Genomic DNA, 25683 nt, shown 5'->3' on the forward strand with positions numbered 1-25683 from the left:
GTTTGACTTGATCAAATTGCCGTTTCGTGAAAGTCGGTGTATACCGGATGGTACCCATAATTGACAAATTCACGTTTTTCCGTACAGATTCTCTCGTACGTCATACACGTCTTAAAATGCATAATAAACGTACTTTGTACGGCAGAACCGTACAGGTTGACAGCTATGTAATTGAGTTACTTTTTGAATTAAGTAACTATACCTACTGTACCTAATTGCTGTTTCTTATGAATGAGCCAAACACTGAATTTACCCAATTTCAAAATTAAGTGTGCAGCTTTTTAAAATTCTCAAAAAACCTCAAAAAGCTGTACAATTTCCAGATTTAGTCAGGAAAGGTCCAAATTTGCCAGCGGGAAAAGTTTCATTTGTGATAAAAATTTTCGGACAAAACTACAGTTTGACATACTGTATAGAGGTCAATCGATTATCAGGCAGGCCGATAATTGGCACAGATAATTGGAATCTGATGGACATTGGTACCAGCATATTTATCTATTTGACTGGCTGATTATTTGGGCACAGATGCAGCCGAGCCTCTCTCTTCCTCCCTTCCCTTCCTCCCTCTGTCAAGGAGGCTAACTGAGGCACTGAAGCAGGGAGGATGACATTAGAGCAGAGTAAACATCGGCAGCTCCGCTAACTCCTTCATCCCAACATATCTCTGAATAAAGACCACTGATAATATTGAGATGTTTGAGTGTATTAAGTCAGTGGGAAAAAAAGTGTGTGTGATTTACAGATGCCCGTGTGTTTGTGAATGAAAGAGAGCATAAAAATCATGCTGAAGTGGAGGGCTGAGAGATTAGCTGTTACGATAGCCCACAATTTTCAATTTGCGAGTGCCGTTGAAATTTCGATGCATTCTTTATTTTGAGTCAATTTAAGCCACGTTGGTTTTATTGACATTTGAGACTATGGTCTCTTTTGAAATGTAAGACTTTGAGGTTTTGTCCCAAAATGAAATAAGTGACAATACATTGAGTAATCCACATTATAACACACAGAAATGGAAAATTTTGTTCTCGCCTGAACTTTTTGGGGGCAATTACATGCCTGCAGATGAGTGTAGCATGGGGATCTTAGCTGGAAAAAGGTGAGACAAAGAGCTTGAAGTTTTTACTTGGTCCCTTGTCAAATTTGATCACAATCTGAAAAACTAAAACTTTGTATTTTTAAACATCTTTCCAAGGGTATGTTAGGGCGTTTTCAAAAGTGGCTCTTTGGAGAAGATCACTTTTCAACACAAAAATATTTGCAAAAAACGTATTTTACCATGGCCAGTTGTAAATTAATTATCTTTTCAGAAATCAATCATTGTGCACATAACAATGGTCTAATTTTAATACAATAAAGACATTTTCATATCAATTTATTGAGAATTTCATTGGCCAACCAATGTATCAATCATTATTTGAATTAGTTGCTATTGGCTATAGGTTATTTGCAGGTAAAGGTGGGTTCTTTTTAGTATTTACAGGAATGTATAGACTATATTAGGTTGTGGACTGTAAAACGAAGCGTGCAATTGGCCGAAAAAGATGTTGATCACAAGATATGTTGAGAACGGCCCAAAGAAAATACTTTTATGAGTACGTTTTTTTGTTAATTGAAATTATGGGGCTAAACAGACGGCTAGCAACAAGGAACGTCCACCGATGTAGAGATGGGTTTTTTTTTAAATCTGTCGGCATTAGATTTTGTACGCGGTTAGATTGACTAGACTCTCATGGATGTAAGGAGCCTATGGTAATCGAATTTGATGGCTGCTAGACAACGTCGTTGGTGAGGTACCCTGGCTTTATAGTATAGTATTTTGTTTCAGACTGTTCGTGATGTTCTTGTGATGAGTGAAATTTGAAATGTCATAATATCTTGAATCCCAAGAGTTTCGGCTTTCCAAGATATGTGGTATTAAGTATTTCAGCGACTCGTTACCTCTTACAAAGATTTGTTTATCAACAGTCCAATGGCCTGACCCTTGGCGTTACATCCACAGAGCCCATAATGGTGAAGGGGGAATGGAAATAGGAGATATCATCTGCATAATGGCAGTTTTCATTTAATCTACAATGGAAATGATGAAATTAAAAAAGGATGGTTTCAAATACAGTCCAAATGTCAACCCAAACCCCCAAAAATATGAAAAAGGAAGAGTTTATTTGAGCGCGTCTAAGAATTTTACACACTTGCATGTGTGATAAAAGGAGCTGCAATGGTGATTTCATCCAGAAGATGGCATCAGCCAGTACAAGATTTTTATGTTACGGACACAACTTTGAAATATGATGAAAAATGATGGATAAGTAATGTCAAATAAGTAAAACAAAACCAAATTGTGAACAACACAGCGTTGGATATACTCTACTGTCTTGAAATGGTTTAGTCAATTTGATTTTGAGCACTGCCTTTAGCCTCCCAAACACCTCTGCCGCCTCTCGGTGCCCTTTGCGCTAATTAGTAACTAAAGTACTTCTTAGCTTAAAAAGGGTTGGAAACCCCTGCTATAGAGGCTCTAGCATATTACAGTGAGGGTTTGTTATTGGTTTCCATTGTATAACATACTCCATGCTTCTTCGTGTGTGTGTGTGTGTGTGTGTGTGTGTGTGTGTGTGTGTGTGTGTGTGTGTATGTGTGTGTGTGTGTGTGTGTGTGTGTGTGTGTGTGTGTGTGTGTGTGTGTGTGTGTGTGTGTGTGTGTGTGTGTGTGTGTGTGTGTGTGTGTGTGTGTATAGGTCAGTGTGCGCGCGTGCGTATGTGTAGTCTTTCAGATACAGACATCTACCGATTTACGTACATTCGACTCATGGATTCTGGCAGATCCCCACCGATGAAGAAATCCGGCTTTTACTTCCTGGTCCGTGTGTAATCATAACAACGTGTACTGTATCACTAGCGCACTAAGAACTTTAATGCTTTATTGTTTAATATCTCGTGCATCCATTCAATATGTTTGGTGTAAAGTGTAGGGAAGAGGCGAGCCATTTCTTTTGAAACTAAAGTGGAATAAGAAAGCATGATACTTTAGAGAAAATGGTCGAAACGCTTTTTTTTTGCCACTTTGATGATGATGTGGTGCGCATGGACGCAGCGGCTCACAGCTCTTCAGCTAAATTTCTATTTATTACCGTTCTCTTGTCTTTTTCACTTTCTTTTCTGGAGACATGCGTGGCCAAAAATACCCATAGTCGGGAGGAACTTATATATTTGGGTCGGCGTCTAAATTTCAACTTTTTGGGCTCCATTTATAACACCTTTGATATCCCGCAAGAAATACAATGGGTAGCGGGATCTCCGTGGGTGGCCAACCCACTTACGAAGCGGCGGAGACAGCTTAGGGATCGCAAACAAAAGCGGGGCTGTCGCTCTTTGTGATTAAGGGTTATTTGAATAAACATGACTTGACTTGACTTGACTGGCCACTATTTACCACGCAGGAGGACCTCTGGATGCGCAAGTCCCAAAAGTAAGTAAAACCTCACTTTATTTATATTTGGAGCATATTATTTTAGTAAATGTTTATTTTTTTGGTAAAAAACAGTACAGGTTACTTTTACAAGCCTTAAACATACTTAAATAAACCATAAACATCCAAAATACAGCACTGAAGCAACTTACGAACATATTCAACTTACGAAAAATCGTCTGGAACTCATTCATAGGTCGGGCACCGTCTGTATACGTGAGTAAAAACTGGGCATTGTATGGTAATACAGTGGGACCTCGCTACTGCGGTTCGACGTTCGCGGTCTGTAATGGTTAAAAAAAGGTCACTCCTGGGCCGCGCGATGGAGCGAGTTCGGCAGACGCGGCGTCACACGGCACGACGCGAGAAAAGGCGCAGATTTTCACTTTGAGCAGGTGGTTTTGGTCCCCATTAACCGCGATAACCGAGGTCTTAGTGTTTTTACTGGCCACAAAGTGTAATGTGATGTTCACAATCTGGAAGTGATACCTGTGAACAGTGTTGAATGATCTGAAATCACATTAAGTGAAATTAAAAGAAAAATAAACAATAACCAGCCAGACACTCAGGGTGCCCAGAACCCCCGAAGCCCTGAACCTAAAATCACCTCTGGTCTGAATGTAAGGGGCTATGTTGTGCAAGAAAAGGTCAATATTAAACTCTTTCTCACCTTTTGGATGTACCTGCTTGGCTATGTAAAGAGATTGTTAGTCACCATTCACTCATCAGTAGTTTGTACCACAATGGTGGTGCAATAATGTTTAGAGTAGGGTAAAAGCGCTCGACTGATTTCCCTGGTGAGCTGGAAACAAGCACTTTACCGCCACTTAGCCACAAGCCAATCGGGCATGTTAGATGAGGTTAAAGGTCTGGGTCAAATGACATCGATTTACAATGTCAAATACATATTGGTTAGGGGGATGTCAGCGTTGGCGGGAAATGGTGTGTTGCTAAACAACAAAAAAATCGAATTGTCCTTGCAGACTGCATATTATGGATGGATAAGTTGTCGATTGAGCTGTCAATAACAAAAATATATAATGAGTGATAATTGTTTTTTCAGGGTGGTGATAACGTTTTCCTTTGGGATCTAAGTATGTATATCTGTTTGTCTGTTGCTCTGTTCGTCTATTTGTCTGTGCGTCTGTGTGTCTGTTTGTTTGTTTGTGTGTCTGTCCATCTCAAAAAAGGGGAAAGAGTTTAGTTATGACCACCATCGTTCTCAAGCACTCAGGTAGCTCAACCTAGATGTGAAAAATGCCCTAAAAAATGTATGCAGCACTTCTAAATTTGGTGACTCAGCATTTGTTGTTTATTTGTTTATTTGTGTCCGTCCACCCAAGAAAAAGGGGAATGAGTTAAGACATGACCACCTTCTTTCATAGGAGGTCAGGTAGGTTACCCCAGATGTGAAAATGCCCAAAACGGCCGACATAGCAGGTTAAGTTTTGTTGACTTAGCATTTTCCCAAGAAAGTCCTTTCACTCTCCCAGGAAAGAATAAAATTAGTATCAACACCATCGGTCACAGGCAGTCAGGTAGGTTACATCAGATGTGAAAACTGCCCAAAAATGTTATTCTGTATTTTTGGTTTTGCTAATTTTGCATCTCGCTCATAAATATATTCTACTCTCTCAGACAAGAAAAAGTTTGGCCAGGATTACAATATTTTACACGCAAGCAAGGTAGGTCACATTAGAGCTGCACAGCCATTCGAGTTGCATTTTAGTTTTAGTACAATTTTATATAAATAAATTTTAGTCAACAAAATTTACAGTTGTGTGAAAATTTTAATTTAGCATATGTTTACAGGATTTCAACATTTACAGAGTAAAGTAGAAAATAACATATCTTTTATTTATTGCTTAGGGCCCGGTCACACAGCCGTTTGCGTCTGTATCGCAGGTAAAATTTTGCGTTTTTTTTTTGCCCGTGGTTGCCCGCGATGGAAAATGCGCAAAATTGGCCAACCCGCTGTTCATCGGTGTTATGCCCGCAAAACAGACGCCGGCGACTGTTCCGCTTCCTCATCGCGTCATTTCCGCGTCATTTTCCTCGGTATAAAAGCTCCCGAGCCGGTGTTGTGCCCAAATCCGACTCCTACGCAAAAAGGCGTTTGACCGTCACACGCGTAACACGCTAATTTCACGTAATAACACCGCAATACAGGCGCAGAACATGCTATTACCATGCTCCACCCATGATTACCCGCTGAAATTTCCCGTCCTACCCATGTGTAACCACGCCCTGGCAGGGGCCAGAGCACGTCGTTCCGCGTTATTTCCGTGTCATTACCTCGTGTGCCACCCGCGGTTAACAAGTGCTCAAAGTTTTGAGCAGCTCAAAACTTTTTCGCGCAGCCAACCGCGTGTGAATTTCCGACCGCGAGTAAAGCACTGCTGTATCTCGTCTATATGGCGGTCTCAAAACGTCCAACAGCGCCCAACAGCGTCTGCTTCACGGCCAGAAATTTCTGGCCGTGGTTCAGCCTCGATACGCCCGTGAAAGGCTGTGTACCGTGCTCTAAAGTATTGAGCAGCGCAAAACTTTTACGCGCTGCCAACCGCGCGTGAATTTCCGACCGCGTGTTAAGCACTGCTGTATCTCGTCTGTATGGCGATCTCAAAGCGTCCAATAGCGTCCGCCTCACAGGCAGAAATTTCTGGCCGTGATTCAGACGCAAACGGCTGTGTGACCGGGCCCTAAGTCAACACTATTTTGCAACTGTTTAATGTTAACTTGTTTACTTGTTATGGTCATATGTGACAATTGAATACCACAGTAAAGATAAAACTAACAAGTATAGCCATATTTTTACAATTGTGAGTTCACTTATTGGTAATAAGCTAGTCTTAACACTAGGTTTAACATAAAACAAACATACATTCATATAATCTTTTATCTTATCTGGCAACCCTGGCCGTATAATTATTTTTACATACAAGGAAAAAAGTGCACCAGTGTCCTGTAAAAATTTGAATGAAAACGATCTTGGGGTTCATAAACAAGAATCAGCTATCTAATGTATGTGTTTTTTTACAATAAATATAATCAAAATGCCTGTCTGAATCAACCAAAAGGTCATGTTGCTCGTTCAATGTTTGTGACAGCATTTCAGAAAAATGCAAAAATTACAACAAATACATCCTGCAAAGTGTTTTACATAAACATGGCAGATTCCTGAACATTTTTTGATTGATTGATTGATTTATTGATTGATTGTTTCTATGGTGCAGCAATCCCTCTATATCCCCAAACAGCTTCGGGACTTCGAGCGTGCTTGGTTTGGGGCGAGTAATTATAGAAGTTCTAACCAAATTCTTCACGTTTGCTGAGGTGAACTTAAATGCAGGGAAGGACACGGAGGCTGCATCAAACAGACCCTCACTGAAACAGGGGGCGGCTGAAGGTCCTTGTCCGTCGCCGCTGAAAATGGGTACTGAAGCAGCTGAGTACGCCTTTCCTCGCCACTGTACCAAGGCCCACGCTGCCACCGTCAATGAAACCAACCAAGATCAACATGGCAGTAAGAGATCCGAACAGCGGCGCTGCAGTTGCAGACCTTGACGCATCAAAGAGACAGCACCCCTGTTAAGTGTGATACTACTTTACAACATGCCAAAACGGTTGAAAATTTGGAAAGTACATTTCGCCAAAGCGAACAAATTGTAACTACTAAGATCCTGAGTATTATGGGATTAATCCGACAAAAGAGGGACGTGCAACCAGTCGGAGTGCCGACTGAATACCAAAAACCAAATATGTTAACGACAGTACGGACTAAAGTAACAGATAATAAGCAAAACGCTAACAGCTGGTGGACCAATTGGTGGTTCACTCCAGCACCTAGTGACAACACAGACGAGTGTAGTAACAACACACCAAAACCAGAGAAACCTACACCCACGGCAACAACACTGAAGATTTGGGTTACAACACGCCAACGGCCAAAAATGAGTACACTAACAGTATGTAAAATTCAGGAAAATGTTACAGAGGTTAAACAGCCAAAGCAGCCACATCTAAAAGAAGGTGTTAACCTGAGCCCTACAATAAGACGACCAATTGAAGTAAAAACTCAAAACGATACAGAGGGTAAGCCAATAGAAGTACAAACTCAACTCTTTGGTATACAAAGACTATTGTCCAGATGGTGGAGTTGACAATCAGGACAGTCAACTAGGCTTTGGAGGAATTAGGCCAAAGAGTTTTAACCCGATGGAAGAACGTGAGTGGGAAAACGCAAAGTACAACACGTGGTATAGATGGTTATGGTATACCGCGAGAGAAATGACAGATGAAGAATGTATAGCATGCTCGATGGCATCGCCAGGTGTTTCAATTGTAATTCCAGAAAAACATAATATGAAGACATGTGCAGATGAGCAGCGACGGATATGCAAAGACCCAAGATTTGCTTCACAAATCTTCGTGGTTAAACCTCCTCCACTGCCAATGTGTACTATAGAATGTAGATTTGCTTCTGGTCAAAAAGGTGGACATTATTATTCAAGGCTGACATCAACACCTGCAAAAATTAGGTATAGGTTGTGTGCTGAATTTCATCGGACAACGGACCAAAAGGGCCCTCCAACAAGGTATCAAGTAGATCGAACCGCTGAGTATGAATGTTATGTGAATGGTGGGTATAAGTTGAGTGGCCTAATTGGACACGAGGTAGGAAACACGACAGTAAAGTGTAAGACAACTTGTGTGTTATCCTGGTTTCCGCACGCAAAGATGGAACCTAGATTTCCAGACAAAACAATATGGATTGAAAATCCAGGTGTGCATGATCAGTCGTGCGAAAACATAACGATGACAATTCCGGACATAAATTATTTCGAGGATCAATCAGTCGCAGTAGCAGACAGTTACTGGATGTGTGGGGGTGACATTTTAAGGAACAGGCTCCCACGAAATTGGATTGGATTGTGTACACTTGTGAGAATTAAAGTACCTGTCCATATAATGTATAAGGGGGTTTATGAGGTACTAAGAACTCCCGGAGACGCCAGAGTTAAGAGAGCATATGTTCCGGATGGACGAGTATATCTAGATGCCATCGGACAACCGAAAGGAATTCCAGATGAATGAAAAGCTAGGAATGAAATTATGTCTGGATTGGAATCAATATTTATCTGGATAACTCCAAATAAGAACGCAGAATGGATTAACTACATTTATTACAACCGACAACGTTTTATTAATTACACTAACGAGGCCTTTAGTGCAATAGGAGAACAATTACATGAGACATCTAGGATGGCCTGGCAGAGTCGTCAGGCTCTCGATTTTCTCTTGGCCAGTAAAGGAGGCGTGTGCCATATGATAAAAGAGGAATGCTGTACTTATATACCTTTAAATACAGCCAAATCAGGAAGCTTCACAAAAGCGATGTCAAAGATTCGTGAGTTAAGCAATGAAGTGACAGTAAATACTGAGAAGAACAGTATCTCCTTTGATTGGTTCACGTCTACACTTGGCTATTGGGGTGGTCAATTGGCAAAAGGGATTATTGTATTCACAGTCGTAATAGTTATGTGCTTGTTGTGTTTTTGTATCATACCTATTCTAAAAAGAGGAATGCTTAAGACTTTTGGAGAACAAATGACAGTATTGGCTGGTAATAAGGTGGCAGAAGCTCAATTAGCACAGTTAGTGATTGAATATCCAAGCTTATTTTTTAGCAAGGAAGAACAGATGGCTCAACTGAATCCATCACCATGAACTTTATCTGGCAACATCAACAATCAGGAAAACCTACACTAGATAATGGAGCATCTGCGGAAAGAGACGCATATGATGATCTGGACTAAATGCAATATCCAATAGTACTTTCGTTAGACACGCAATACACTATAGCGCTAGGATTAATTGCTACAAATATATTGGTTTCTAATTGTGATTCTCTTGTTTGTATGTCACACTGCCGGGGAGTAAGCTGCTGACTGAGATGGTCAGGGTGCAGCGTCGCTTCCGGGTTTAGGGCTGCATGGAAGCTGAGCGTGATGCCTGCTGGAATGATCTCTCACTCCGACATCTGACTTCACGACACGATGACGAATACGGAGAAGCATGGTCTTCAAAATGTTCACGGGGGTCAGGCCTAAGGCCAATATGTATGCTGTATTACTATTCAATCATGCACTCATATTGATATGTATCAACGACTATTACCAGAATTTTGCACTGTTATAACCTGTGTTATCGCTTATCAGTTCATATATGCATGTACCTTTATCATGTATCAATCAACCATCGAGAGTTTACGTGTATAATCAAGTATGTACGGATAAAGATGAATGCAGAGGGGGACTAGTGCATGGGTTGAGATGTTCAAGTCAAATGTTTGGAGTGTCTGAGATTTTTTGTAAACAAAACATAAACAACAAAAGTTAAATTAATCACAGCAGGCTGACGTGCCAAAATTGTATTGGTACGATTCGGGTAATTCTGTCCGTGTATTAGTAGCTATGATTTAAGGTACTTTACCACTACCCTGTATTAATATTTGGATTTTAATTTCCATTCAGTGTGGGAGATAAACTCCCAAAGGGGGGATTGTTGTGGTTTGGAGATTGCTTACATTACGGGAAATTCTTGGCAAACAAATATTATTAATGATCGCCTTGGACGAAGGACTGGCATTTGTCCTGCCAAGAGATTTTGACAGGGAGCAGGGTGACCCAAGACTTTTTCTGAGAAAAGTGAGAGGAAAACATTTCCTAAGAAGTGATGATTACAAAACCCCTTTCACGTGTACACGCCACGTGAAAGGGGACGGGCTCTACTGTTTACTCATGCTGTGTTAAAGCTATAAAGAGCCACTCATATCTGGAGAGTCTTTGAAATTTTTGCTTCAATAAAGTCTCCCTCTGACGTGACTGATTCCCGCATATTTTTTGAAAACATATAAGACAATCCCAGCGGTGCCTCCACACCTGCTCGGTCCTTTCATGGTCGGATTATTGCCATTTTCATCCTGGTTGGGATTTCCATGCCACTTTAATCCTGTCCTCTGTTACCCTGTCAGGTCTGTTTTTTAGTTTTTGGTTTGGACACATCGCTAGTTTTTTTTTTTATCCCAATTTGTATTTGTTGTGTTGTTCCTGGTTCTTGTTAATAAATAGAATGCTTTGTTGAGCACATCATCCTCTGTGCATTTAGTTCCACCCGCAAATCATGAAAAAATATCAATTCCTTTTTGATAGGCACTTTCAAAATGACAGATTCACAATCTTCCAATGAAAATATGATCTCATGTGAGAAACTGTAGTACTTAAAAATGGAGCGACATTACAAAAGCACCCAAAAAAGAAAGATGGCTCTTTACAGGTATTTGAAATATCATTGGGTAAATACAATGATATTACATTTAAATTTACATTAGGTAAATACATTTCAGCAAAAATGACTTCTGAGTTGATTGCCGGGATGAACAAATAAAGAAAAATGTGAAAGAGATCAAAAGAAAAGTAGGTAGGAAGAGGATGTAAAGGAGAGGAGATGATTTGAAAAAGCAAACATACGATACCCCACACTCAGAGTTCTCCACGTGTGAATCTCTCTATCGGAGCAAGAAGGGCAAGAAGGCAGGTTCGGGGTATGTCGGGAAGGAACCAGGAGGCAGGACGGAGAGAGACATAAAAGGGTGAGAGACCACAGTCAGAGAACTCATCAGAATTAGTTTGAAAATTTTGTTGGACTAAGAAAAAGTGTTTATAAATCAGAGAAATAGAGAAAAGTAAACTCAGGTTCTTATATTTTGCTCACATACACTCCTGCATATGTAGGAAGCATTTCCTATGTAAAAGTTGAAATCCATATCTGTGTGGTATTTGTTACAACGCTGATGACTGGGGTTTACTTTTATCCTTAAAATCTATCACATTAATAATGATAATTTATGTGCTTAAGAAGATTAGAGTGTGTATCATTTGACAACTAAATGTTGCTGTATGGTGTGATGCAACCGAAAACAAGTGCAAGAAAGTATACCAAAAAACGGAGACTCAAAGTGACCAAAACGCACGGTTATGCTTTTCAATTTTTTGCCCTGTCTTTCTGAGGTTTTGGGGTAGCCGTATATGTGAGGTTCCTTCTCTCTCTCTCTCTCTCTCTCTCTCTCTCTCTCTCTCTCTCTCTCTCTCACTCTCTCTCTCCACCCTCCCTCCTATCTTACTTGACTATCTAATTTGGCCAGTCACTTTCAGATTAAACGTTCCTCCTCAAAGCTACAGTCACTTATATTGATTTACCTCCCTCGTCATTATTTAAAAACTCTGTCCCCTTGGCTCTGTGTTTGTTCGTTGTCTTTACTACCACGTCCCTGCACTCTTGTCACAGCGTCTTGTTATTCCAGTGTACCAAACTCGCTGATTGTATTCACTGGAATACCGACCCCTCATCTGCTTCTTGGACCACGATTGTTGCCCAACTACCTGGCTTTCTGTGTACCAAACACTGACCAAATTAATTAGCTCCGTTACTACACTAATCTGTGTTTCTTAACCGTGCTTTGGCTCGACTCCTTGACAGCAGCAATGTTTTAAAAATGTATCAGTTGACAACACTAGAAGTGTTTAATGGGGTTTTGTCAAGACCATGGTGGTAAAAATGAAAGGACTGTCAACACCATTTACTCGTTTGAGCGAGAAGTCACCAGCTCTAAGGCTCCATCCCATTACTTTCACTTCACCTTAATTTTAATACCTATGCTCACGAATAGAGTAAAAAATGTCTGAATTTTCAGCAAAGCTTCAAGAAATATAAAAGAGTGAGGGACACAAGCCCCATTTCATGGTGTGAGGTCGGGAGTGTCCAAGCTTCTCCTTAGCCACGCCCCTCACCATTACCAACTCGCTGCAAGCCATTGTAGGATGGAATGTTTCATGAAATGTAAAAATAATAAAATACTAGCTGAGAGACAAGGGAAAGAACAAAGCGCAAGAGAAGTAGTTGTGAGAAAGACAAGGAAGAATCATAAAGAGTAAAGTACTGTACTCTCATGGTGGCATTCTGTTTTTTTCCGCAAGTTAAATACTACAATAAATAGACTTTTTTAAGGCCATACCACTGTAAGAACACTCAATTTCAGAAAGCTAAGCAGGGTCGGGCCTGGTTAGTACTCGGATTGGAGATTGCCTGGGAATACCAGGTCCTGTAAATAGGTCATTTGGTGCATGCTCTGCAGCACTAAACGTAAGACTATCCGCCCCAACCCCCGGCACAATCGGTGAAAATTAATTCCCCTAAGGAGACCAAACAAAGTGTAATTAGTGGTAAAGTGGTCTGCAGCTATTGCAAATGTATAGAAACATATGAAAAAAACGGTTTCTGAACACAAACCTGTAAATCCAGGGCTTCTTTGTTAAATTGCAGATTTTTTTGGTGACTCCCTTGACTTTGCTTCTGAAGCAGTTGTAGTAGTATTTTAGTGTTTTATTTTGTATAATGTTAAAGGTTTTTACGTTGTATTGTTTACACTATATGCAATTTCTGATTTTATCTTTTAAAAATCGCGCAGTGTAAGGTATAATTGTCATGCTGACACAGTTAGATTTGTATTTTTGTTACATTGTTGCTTTTTGTTGGGGTTTGACCCTATGTGCCAACTCTGAAGCAGTTCTGAAACAGTTATAATAGAGTTGTTATACTTTTTTGTTTCCTTTGTAGATTTCTAATACCAAATGAAACAATTATAGTGTTGCCCTGGCCGGCAACCAGTTCAGGGTGTCCCCTGCCCACTGCCCGATGATTGCTGGGATGGGCTCCAGCACCCCCGCGACCCTACTGAGGATAAGCGGTGTAGCTAATGAGATGAGATGAGACAATTATAGTGTTTAAAATATGTGTGCTGCATTTATAATAAATATAAACTAAGTCAAAGGGGTGTGAGGGGTTAATCATTCGATGATCATGACATTTCTAAGCAAAAATTATTGATACTACCATGTATTTACTTGGGTTGGATCGATACAAAAATCCCCAGTATTGCTCATCCCCAGTATCTACCGCACAAATGCCAAAATAAGGACTGCAAAAATTGTGACGTACACATTTTAACAATAGGAATGTATTATGAACAAAGGCTCGTCTGTGTTTTCTCACCCACCCACTAAACAGCACTTACCTAAGTAGAAAGATCCCTAAGTGAATTATCTTTGACTCTCTGTTATGGCACTTGTATCACACTATTTTAGTTTAAATCAGTGCTTCTCAACTAGCGGGTCAGAACCAATGTTCCCTCTAAGCTGCATGTGTGCGCAATTGCGCACTACCCAGAGCTCTTCCGCGCACAATAAAATCTAGCCAGCTCACAAAAATCAAGGCTCAAAATTGCCAATTAAGAAGCAAATTAAGTCAAAGTTACAGTGCATGAAGGTAAAAATACAAGGGTTCCCCTGACGTTGTCTTTTAAATGCGGTATTTTGAAGTCAAGGTCGAAGGAGAACGAAGTTGAGTAAAGTCAGTGTTGAGTTTTTCAAGAACCGGCTTCTTCGGCTCGGCTCACTAAAGGGAACTGGCTCTCTCGGGTCCTAAACGGCTCTTCAGGTTGTTTTTGCTTCTTTCATCCCTATATGACCAAATATTGTGTAAAATTATGCACAAAATGACTCAAAGAAAGGGGGAATAGATCAAAAAAGAAAGAAATACCAAAATGAAAAAGTAGTGGAAAGCCGAGAAAAAAAAAACAAAAGGAAGAGAAAAAAGAAGGAAAATTTCTGAAAAAAGCCAGAAAAAAAGAAAAGAAAGAAACAGACAAAAAAAAGTAATTAGGGAACAAAAAGAAAAAAGTAACAGCTAGGAGAAAATAAACACAATGAGATTTTTTTTAAAGGAATTAAAAAAAAATAGAAAACAACAGGGAAAAAGAAGAAAAAGTTTGTGTTGCATTCAAATAATTTCCAATTATACCAAGTCAATCTTGTTGCCAACATTGTACTTCCACTAAAAAATGTGATTAAATACAGTTGTGTATCATGCAACCAACTGAATAAGCCCCCAAAAATGTTAGTATTACGTGACAAAATATACCAGGAAAAAAAAGAAATGGAAATCTTGTGAAAGAATTGTTGTAAAAACAAATGACGTTTGTAGGCCGTACAACCTTTGCAATAATACAGTAGTCAATTCATTCAAAAGTAAAAATATTTTTTGCATTGCCGGAAACTCAGCAAAATGTAAAGTGATGTCAAGTTTTGCAAATGTTTGATAATCGCTTAGGATTGCTGTTGCTCACTATTGTTTCAAGCGTTGCTCACCGACTTTGTGTGAACGCTCAGACCCGTGGAAAATTAGAGGGATCATTGGTCAGGAACCAAAAGCGGAACGCAGACCTGTTTTTAGTGGGTCGCCGGCATTTACCCTGGCAAAATAATGATAAGAAGAAGAAAAAAATGGAAGGTCAATTAAACAGTAGATCAATCCGTCCCAATTGTGTTTGAGAGGAACTACTTCTCTTTTATAATGTTGTTTGTTTTGTTTTTTTTGCCTCATGATAAATATAAGTCCCAAGAAAGTTAGTAGTAGGGGAAGGAAAAGTGTATAAACAACGATCAAGTCAAAGAAAGAAAGATCTGCTAAATATAAAAATAGTGTAAGTGAAGATATAGTAGATGGATTAAAATATTATATTTTTAGCTTCTTTTTTTACCAGTATTATGATCTTTATTCTCTACAAAATTCAGTAATTAACGATTTTTAGGTATGTTTTATCATTTTGGGTACAAACTTCTTTTAGTTTGTGAATATTTTCAAGCAGTTTTAGGGCGTTGCTTATATGCGATGTAGGCTCATATGCGAGAATATATGTTACTTAAAGTTAATTTGGTTTTGCTTGTCATTTTTTTAAAACTACTAACTAGATTCTTATATATCTGCTTTAAACTGCACAAGTGTTTTGTTCGATGAATTTAACTCCTTAACATTCTTGCAAAATTTGTCAAAAATCCTAATCCAAGACCTACCCAAAGTAAATTCACTGCTGTTCTTAAACAGTTTAGAGAATATGGATGGTTTTGGTTCTTTTGAAAGATAACACACTGAAGTTTTGTCACAAACTGAAATAAACACTGCAAGTGCCTCCTAACATTGAGTAATATGAGTTGGAACGCACAGAAATAGAAAGTGGTAATTTGCCTGCATGTTTTTGGAATCAAATACCTAAAGATGAGTGTGGCATGGGCATCTTAGATGTAAAACAGGTAAGACAATAGCCTGAAGCCTTGTACCTCCTCAAATTGAATTACATTCCGAAAAATTAAACATTGTATTGTTCACTTTTTTCCTAAGGGCAGTGTTCTCGTTTCTCTGCGGCCTAGACGCATCATTTTTGCTGGTATGAGTATGCCTTCAAAAAAACAGTTAGTGTTAGGGGAAAATCAACCCAAAATTTGTAATTTCTTCAGTGTCAGTAATAAGTCGAAACATAATGCAGAAAGTTATAACAATGACAATAGTTCCGGCACCAAAAAACAGCGGAGAAATTCTTCGGAAGATCGCGGAGGCAAGAAAAACACGTGTGTTGAAGCGAACTATTCGACGAAAGAAAATAGACAAAAGGATAATCCTAGCAAGAAAAGGACTTTTCTGCCAAAATGGACTATATTATATTCCTGGTGACGCTATGAGGATGATAATGGATTGGACCTTGAGAAGGCATTGCAACTGTGGCGGGACAGCAAACCACGAAGAATATATGAACTGAAAAATCTGAAGTGATAACTGCTTTGTATTACCAATTAACTGTGATGATTAAAACTGAATGCATATATAGATTTATATTATATGTTTGTCGCCGATTTTCAATTTCAACCTCGATAACACTAAATTTGGGGGACCCATAGATCTCTGTTGGGACCCATAGATTTTTGAGCATGCGCGTCCTTGGGACCCATCACTTTTCAGAGGTAAAATGAACACTGTAAGGGTAGGTCTAGTCGTTTCCAGAAGTGGGTATTTACAGACAATCTGTTTACAGCTATAAAACCTAAGCAAGTGTGTATTTTATTTTGGCCATGATTTTAGACATTTTGAAAGAGTTGTAAATGTTTGACTACTCTTCTCAAAAGTCAGTCAATGATTGTGCACACGTGCGTGTAATAATATTGTGTAAAAATGTATCACGAGTCAAGGTATGCACGTTTGTTTTGGTTGTCTAATTTGAATACAGAGAATATTTCACAAGGTTGTAAGGACTCCATTTTTGCATAATATCAACTGATGAACTGACTACCCAGGGCACTTTTTGGTGAGCTACCACAGCTATATAATTTTACAATATCTTATTTTAAACTGATCGAGATGTTTCTGTGATAAGTACATCTTGAATTCCAAAAGTTTAAGCTTTCCAATTGACGTATTTCAGTAACTGTGACATCGTACAGTCACATATTTGTTTATCAACTGCCTGACAGTTCACCAGTGTTAAAGGAGTTAGGGCGTTAAGAAATGGAATTTTGATGAGAGTCACAGCTTGTTCAATAGGGTGGAATGGTGGGTCCGCAGGTCAGACCAGTTTAGAACCACTAGTGTTGAAGTGTAGGATTAATTTAGTTTTGCTTTTTACGGAAAGAGTTTACCGAAGTGCAAGTTTTGAGTGTACCATATTGGCTACAAACTTGTTTTCAAGCCTTTTTAAGTGCTATTCACTGAAAAAAAGATGCTTGGGAATAAAATGGTTTAAATAACAAGTGTTTTCCATCAAAGAGCACGTCATATCCATCATGTTTTTTAGGCTTGCCTTCATTATTTATAGACAGTAGTCTTTGGGCCTCAGGCACTGCTTCCAAGACCCCCTGAGGGTCCACCTGGTTGCGGGAACATCACATTCCCATTAAGACTTCATCGCTGTCTTTATTAGCCACGTTTGTCTGGATGAATAAAAACGCCTGTTTGCAAGATTAATCGGACAGTTGTCGTAGCGCGTATCCAAAGTTTTTGTTGACCCCAAATAATTAATGGGTTCTGAAAAGGTTGTGAGGCTTGAGTTGGGCTGAAACTATTTATTGAGACAACAGCTTGGCTTGTTTGACAAAATCTTGAATGGTACAAAGTAAAATAGGCTCAAGGATAGGCAGGACATCTGTTGACAAGAAGGATTTTAGAATAGCATTCTTAACTTGGCAAAAGGCAGAGGCTAACTTTGCTGAGGCAGCTGCTGGGATTAAATTTTTCGCCCAAAACTAATTATTGGAAAATTAAAAACCAATGCAAAAATACACCATAAAATTAACTATTTTAAGTAGTGAAAACATATTTAGCTTCAGTACGTATATTGACATTGCCTTAGGGGTTGCTACCTGCGACTAGCACAACATTAGCTACTAACTTTACTTAAGCAGTGATCCTGTCAGTAGCTGTATTAGCATTGTCAAATAACAATGATAACTAGCATTGACATCTAGCATTTCTAGATTAAAACTATGGAAAATTTAAAATGCAAAAAAAAAACTATTTTTTTTATCGTTGACTATCGTCAGCTTGAACTGAGCAAATATTTGCTTTAGCAGTTAGCTGTTAGCTTTGGTATTGTCTAGCCAGGGTTGGGTAGGGTTACTTTAACTTGATTACTTTCAATTACTTTTGGATTACTCCAATACCAAATATGCCAATAAAAGAAAAAATAAACTAAATATGAATAAAATTACTAAATTTTGTGCAGGCTTGGGGAGTAACGGAATACATGGAACAGCAAAAATGATGTTGGCAGGCTGTTAGGATTTATTTTCATTTTGTGTCTGTCACATTTTATGTTAGTTTTGCCGGAGATCAAAGCCAGGAGAGAAAGCTTACCACGTGTTGTGAGTCATAATTGTATTCATATTTCGTTTATTTTGTCTTTTATTAGCATATTTGGTATTGGAGTAATCCAAAAGTAATTGAAAGTAAGCAAAGTTAAAGTAACCCTACCCAACCCTGTGTCTAGCATTGCTTTGGGGGTTGTTATCTGCAATTAGCGCATTTACTACTAGCATTAGCAGTTTATGTCATTTTCAACATTCGATCAGTCCAGTGTACTTCCAAAATGTCCTACCCTCTAGAGTTGTCCTACAATAGGCTGATCTAACAGCGGTATCTGTTGAAACATATTTTGAAGATGTGAAATTGTCAAATAAGACTAAATAAAAACTACAATTGTAAATATTCACCTATTTTAACTGAATGTATCACCACTTTCAAAGGTACATGATAGGTAGTAGGGCTGCACGATTTTGGAAAAAAAATAAGAATTGCAATTTCTCAGTCTTGCAAGTTTTCTGTGCTAGCTTTTATTTTTTGTACTTAACCCTCTTTCTGTCTTTGGGTCAAAATAACCAGCCACTGTGTTGTTAAAAACACAGAAAAGTCCCCTTGAATTAGATTTTATTTAACTGTAAAAGTTATTACTTTTTCTAGATTGGTCCCAACAGTTGAAAAAATGAAATGATGCTTTTATTCACATTACCATGTAAGCTGTATATAAAGTACAAAAACGGTCCTTAAAATGAAGGCAACATGAGGGTTAATTAATCATATTGACATGCTTTTACCTTAAGAAAACAGTTGCCGCATCTGGGGAGCTTTGTTATGTTTTATGTCAGGTCACACAAGGCTCAAACCGCGTGGTCTTGCGATTACACAATCGCACTACGTCACATCGCAATGTCGGACAAAAACTTGCACATTTTCCAGAAAATGGCTATCTGCCATGTGCGCATGCGCACAAGGCGATGGTAGGATGTCTCAATGGGTAGGAAGGAATTTCAGACCACCGGCCCTTGGCTTGAAGTCAAATTTTTGATTTGGACCTATGTCCATTTGATTAGAGATTGGCAGCAAAATAAAATGACTTCACAAAAACAGAATCACGATAAAAAGCCAACCAATCATCGCGTTCAAATTGACTCGCAAAAAGTTTGCATTTGTTCAGAATTGGCTGAATGTACAAACGTGGGTTTGTTTGTCGTTTTGCGACCAAATTTAAACGTCTTGGCCTCGCGCAATCACAACAAACAAGTGCTTTGATACTGCTGCTGATTGCATTAGCATTTTTGTCGGATGCTCAACAATCACAAAACGGAAACATTTCGCACTGAGAGGCCACTCTTCCACACCGACAAAAGTTGCCACGTGGAAGTATAACGTGGGAGGCTCGGAGAAGTGCGGTGACGAGGTGTAAAAGGAGCTCAGGAGGCAGAAAAATATAAGGCACCAAACAAATCACCAAATGAATTTGGATGTCGACAGAAACAGCAGCTAAGAAGAGAAAGACCACTGGTACATCTAAAGCAGTGTTCTTTAACCTTTTACCAGCTGAGAGCGACTTTTTGACACTAATTAGTGCAATGGGCACCCAGATTGATATGCATTTCTAGAATAGCAATTCAATATGTTACCATGTCGTTACTATGTTATTACCAGGTTACTTCTTGTAAGTAGGGTTATATTGACTCAGTAAACAACTAGATATATCCTTATGCTAAAATCACAATGACCCAGCACTGGTGACCTATTTTCAGAACAAGTTTGTGGTGCACCTTCGCAGTTTTTACATGAAATATACAGCTTCTGCCTCACCCGCAAAGCCAGCAGGATTGAAGGTGACCCCACCAACCATCTCACAGCCTCTTCAACCTACTGTCATAACAGAAGGGACTGCAGAGACTCAGAGCCAGAACAAGCAGGCTCAAGGACAGCTTCTTCCATCAGGCACGTGATCAGGACTCCGAACTCTCTTATATTATTAGATGTATGCTTTTTCTTTTTCTTTTTCAACTTGCTGCTTTTGTAATTTGTTAGTCTCTTACTTATTGCATGTTTGCACACATGGAAGAGGAAGTAATTGCATCTCTGCTGTACTTTGTGCAAATCGCGTATTTGACAATAAAGTTAAAAATTGGGAAATTAAAGTTGAAAAAAAGTAGTTATGTCATCCAAATGACAAAACATGTGAAAAAATGTGTGAGAAGGAGTTTGGAATGCGTATTTATTAATTCCACTGACTATTCTTTCTGTCTGTCTTTTTTTTCTCAAGTGAAGAATTTAAGAAAAAAAAACAAGTGCAATGCAATACAAGAATATGAAAAGGAACACTTCTGCTACTGATTGATGTAGAATACAACTAAACAAGTTCAACATTCTATGCTGTGTAAAAAACTCTGACCTTGGTTTGATCTTTATTTGCCTCATGGGTTTTTTTGACTCGAGGATAATAATTTTGTAGAATGTTGTGGCCAATCTAGGAAAAGTGTTTTAATTATTAGTCCTTTAACTGTGGCAAACATTTTGACCCCAAAAACAACAGGAGGGTTAAAAGCCGCATGCTCAAAACTCAATTTTGTCTTTGTACAAACCTCAATGGGTTTTAAGCAGCCGGCTCAAACAACCATAAAAATAGCGCAAACCGTGTGGTTAATAGTGTGTTGACGCTTTTTGGGTGAAAAAGTTAAAATATTGTGAGTACGTAGTAAATATTGAATAGATTTTGAAGCTAATAGACATTTTGTTTTACCCCTGTTATGTATCATCTGAATAGGGGTTGGCAATAATTTATCATCTGGGAGGGTGTCATAAATGTTTTCAGACGTCAATGCGGTGTTTTGTATTTAGAGGACCTGTATGTGGAAAATAGCAATTTGCTTTTTTTCCTCTGTCCCCCTCACAATTAATGAATTTGGCGATTACAAAGACAAACACATATTTACTACAAAGACAACGTGAATGAGGCGTTGCGTAAAGTTAGCCCTCTATGTCTAGACAACAGCGCCAGGGCAACCATACTGAGGAGAACCTTGCCAGATTGTAACACAGACATTGAAGTTGTCTTTGTGTTGTTGTTGGTGGTTGCCTCAGTACCAGAACAAATTACATTCAGTTGTTATTGTTCCTCTAAGATTAAAGGAAACTTCAGTGACCTAGCATTGACACCGATGATACGGAAAGAGAAGTGTAGCACTTATGTGAGATAACCTCCACTGCTGTTCGATTCAAATATATGAATTGAGGATTCGATTTTTAAGAGGAAAGGTTGAAATGTTGTGAGTAATCTGTAAATATTTAATGAAGGACCGTGAACCCTCCCATTATGCTCCTTTTATGTTTTATATGAAAATTGTTGCCAAAAAAAATCTACTAATTTATTCCTTGTAAGGGCATCATAAATATTTCCAGACATCGCCTGGGTGTTATGTATTTAGAGCGCATGTGTTGTGGAAAAGAGTGGCTTGCTGTGGTCCTGGGTGCTGCCATAAAAAAAGAAGCCACACCGTATTCCGAGCTGCAGTGTTTGAAATGTAGCAAAAAAGTAGCGGCCTGTATTCCTAAATTTAGGGTACTTTATTTGCCTGCAATGATAGCCAGAATTCACAAACTATTTTTGTTGGTTTTAGTTACTTTTTGTTGGTGAATTACAAATAAATCTTTCTAAAAATTTTGAAAATGCATAAAACAAGCTTAACGTTAAATGCTCTTACTAAAATGGTCACTTTGAAAATTATGAATGAAGCAAAAAAATGAAGCCACGTTTAGCCATTTGGGAGTTCAGACGGTCATTTAGTCATCTAGCTGAAATTACCAGAAACTGAGCCCTCCACAAATATGATGTGATTTTTAGTCGACAGCACTAGTGGAACCTTTATGCCAATGCTGCCTGCAAACCACACGTCTCAAATTCATGTCACATAGTTGATGTGGCCCATGAGACAATGCTAAGAGGAGCACAAGAGAAAAATGCATCAAACACTGACTTGCAGTTTTAAATATGTCCACTGGATGTCACTAAAGGCAGGCGGCACTGGCAAAGTACCCACTGTAGCTGTATTTGCTGACTGCCATTAGTCAACCAGAGAATATTAAGGAAAACCCATCCCTGTGTTGTTTTACTTGAAATTAAATTCACGGAAGCACTGTTTTAGGCAAAGCTTCTTATTTATTTTCTGTCACATCCCCTCTTGGATAAAGAAACGATAACAAACAATTCAATTTAGTCCATTACCGACAAATTTTACGTCTTTGTTGCAATCTGGCACTATTTTAGGTCCTAAGTTATCTATTAATAATGCTATGCCTTTCTTTCTGTATCATTGGCATTAATGTCAGGTGATTAATGTTTCCTTTAATCCTCGAGGAACAGTAACAAGAATGCAATTTGGTCCAGTCCCACGGAAACCACCAGTGCTTTTCCTTTGAAAATAAAACGACCCCAAACTCTTGGAAGGTAATGTAGATTTGTTTTTTTGTTTTATTATTTGTATAAAATATTTTTAAAAAGGCTTTGATTGTCCCACAAAACTTCATAAAGTGCATGGACGGCAACCAACCTGCGCTTGAATGTGAGAACAAGGCCAAGAAGAATGATGATGAACATGAGGATGCCGGTAATGACACCCGCCAACTTCACCGTCCCGTCCACAGGTTTTTCGGGCTCAATGGCATCAGAATCCTGCGTCGAGGCTCCTGTGTCGGACACATACATATATTCACAACCACACGCACACACACAACACACACACACACACACACACACACACACACACACAAAGTCACCAAAATGTCATAAAATATTCCACATGTAAACACACACAAAAAACACATGCACACAGGCAAGGGATTCAAGATTAAGATGGTGTCCATCACAATGGTATGAAGTCATCCAGGAAGCTAAAAAACATGCGAGGAGATGGGAACTTTTTTGACCCAAAGAGCCATAATAGAAAACTATTTAGTTTTTTTTTGTTTTTGCGAGAGAGAGAGAGAGAAACGTATCCATATATCTTAACATAGAAAGAACATCAGTGTTTGCTTGCCCCCTCTGTGGTTACATTTAAGTGCTACCCTTCGTCAAACTTCCTTGTTTTACCTTTCTGGAGGATTTTTTTTGTCTCTTTACCTCATCTCTGTTCACCTGTCCCCGCATCTGTTTTTCATGGGGCCGAATCTGCTTCTTTTTGTGTCTACAATTCATACTCAAAGCTCATATTTTGAGTTGAATGCACTGCGTGAAGGCTGAAGGTAAACAAGACACTCACCAATTAGAACACCACTGTGCCCTAGTGTAGTAGAGTTGCAATTGTGGTCTATTCTTGAAAGATTAAAAAAAAAAAACATGCGCCCCCCCTTTCCAGGGGAGCCCACCCCACTATTTGAGTACCACTGGACTAAACAAAAGACCATATAGCTTTTAAAAGCTATAGTTTTTATTTTGTTTTCAAATGTAGTTTTAGCTACTCAATGTCAGGTATTCATCTCTCTGTGATTGACGGGCGATTTTTCAGAGACCAGTCGGAAAATTGATGTCAGCATAAATGGAATGAGTGGAAAACCTTTTAGCCTGTTAACTGCTGGCTAAATCAATCGAATCCCTCAAGCGTTTTAATGAATTTGGTCATGCAATAATATTATCACCAGTGAGCAAAGCGAGGGTGATGATCATGATTTTGTTTGGGTTCTAAAAACAGAGCTTAGATATGGTCAGGTAGGTTACCCTACATGTGAAAATTTACCCCAAATCCTGACTTGACATTTTTGTTTCTGCTGACTCTGCAGCTTCTCCACAAAGACATTCTACTCTCATATATCAAAACACACTTGGCCAGGATCCAATTTTTTCCCAAACAATCGGGTATACAATGTTTTGCAGACAGAAAGGAGGGTTGACCTGTACGTAAAAAATGCAGGAAAAAAAGTTGATCCAGTACTTTTGGTGATGGTGTCTCAACATTTATTTCAAGAAATGTAGAATCTTTTACAGGCAGTCAGATAGGTTACCCTAGATGTGAAAAACACCAGAAAATACAAACTATTTGTTTTTGCTGACTTAACAAGACATTGTACTCGCTCCATCTGGACTCAATATTTCTCTTTGGTTTTTCCAATTTCATGTGCCAATGACCCTGCCAAAAATAGAAATGCCACCCAAAATGTTTTTGCGTCTCAACGCGGGTGATGCTCTAAAGTGGTACAGCCATGTAAAGGGTGTAATTTTTTATTCTTGAAGCATGCATAATGCTGACATTTTTAGAATTTTTGCGATTAAGTAATGTAAAATGCGGACTATAAGCCTCTACTCCTTTGCTACATTTCAAACACTGTAGTGCAGCTTGTTTTTTCATGACAGGAAAATGCATGTGCTCTAATCGCACATTACCCAGTGACGTTTGGAAGCATGTATGACGCTCTTTGAAGAGAAATTAATCCATTCTTTTGCAAACAATTGTCATACAATAAGCAACAGGAGCAAAACGAGTTTGAGAGTACTCTTTCTTTCAATATTTAGGCTGTTGAGAAGACGTGTCTGTATGATGTCAGCAGTCACTGGTCCTTTTGGAGTCTCCAAAAAGCCACCTTGAGAAACAACTAGAAGCACCCTTAGAAAAATGTGTAAAATACTACTCTTTAGTTTTTCAGATTGTAATCAACTTTGACCTGAAACCAGGAAACACTTCAGGTTAATGTCCGAAGTGATTGCAAAACAAAACTCAGGTGAGAATAAAAACCTCTATTTCTATCCGTACCAACTAAGATTACTCATTGTTGGTTGAGATTATTTCAGTTGGGGCCTAACTTCAGAGTGTTACCTTTCAAAAGAGACCAAAATGGTTCAGATTCTCCTAATGCTTTAAAAACAGCATTCAATTTACTTTGGTCGAGTCTTGGATTGGGGCAGCACGGCGGCGCAGTGGTTAGCGCGTGTGCGGCACAGTTCTAAGGTCTTGGGAACCTCCTGTGTGGGTTCAAATCCAGCTACCGGAATTACTGTGCGGAGTTTGTATGTTCTCCTCGTGCTTGCGTGGGTTTCCTCCCGATACTCGAGTTTCCTCCCACATTCCAAAGACATGCATTTCAGGTGGATTGGCCGGTCCAAATAGTCCCTAGGTGTGAATGAGCGAGTGAGTTGTATGTCCCTGTGTGCCCTGCAATTGGCTCGCAACCAGTTCAGGGTGTCCCCTGCCCACTGCCCGACGATTGCTGGGATGGGCTCCAGCACCTCCGCAACCCTACTGAGGATAAGCGGTGCAGCTAATGAGCTAATGAGATGAGTCTTGGATTGAGATATTAGTTGAATTTTAAATGGTTGTTAAGAGGCTAAAATGTATTCATAGTTCTTTTCACTGCTAAAGACCATTTCAATATATGTGTCCTATTTGCCATTATGGGCACATATCTTGTCGCGCAGTTTTCCAAAGTGATTTATTATTTTGGTGATACCAACATCATGCGACAAGGGGCCGCCCA

The 25683-nt window shown here is 39.1% G+C and overlaps 1 protein-coding gene across 10 annotated transcripts in view; it reads right to left on the minus strand.

Moving 5' to 3' along the window:
• ptprt (protein tyrosine phosphatase receptor type T) overlaps positions 1–25683 on the minus strand; it is a 348208-nt gene that overhangs the window by 108954 nt on the left and 213571 nt on the right. For 6 of the 10 annotated variants that reach the window (XM_088337480.1, XM_088337478.1, XM_088337476.1 and 3 more), the window contains 2 exons: positions 22770–22905; positions 11003–11035 (listed from right to left, as the gene is read on the minus strand). In XM_088337480.1, the coding sequence (XP_088193606.1) occupies positions 11003–11035; positions 22770–22905 (169 nt within the window). The remainder of the gene's footprint in view (positions 1–11002; positions 11036–22769; positions 22906–25683) is intronic. The other 4 variants (XM_088337483.1, XM_088337481.1, XM_088337479.1 and 1 more) reach the window with 1 other exon arrangement.

The sequence above is a fragment of the Urocampus carinirostris genome, chromosome 6 (genome assembly GCF_059441175.1).
Source record: "Urocampus carinirostris isolate Australia breed hairy pipefish chromosome 6, RoL_Ucar_1.0, whole genome shotgun sequence".
Classification (NCBI taxonomy): domain Eukaryota; kingdom Metazoa; phylum Chordata; class Actinopteri; order Syngnathiformes; family Syngnathidae; genus Urocampus; species Urocampus carinirostris.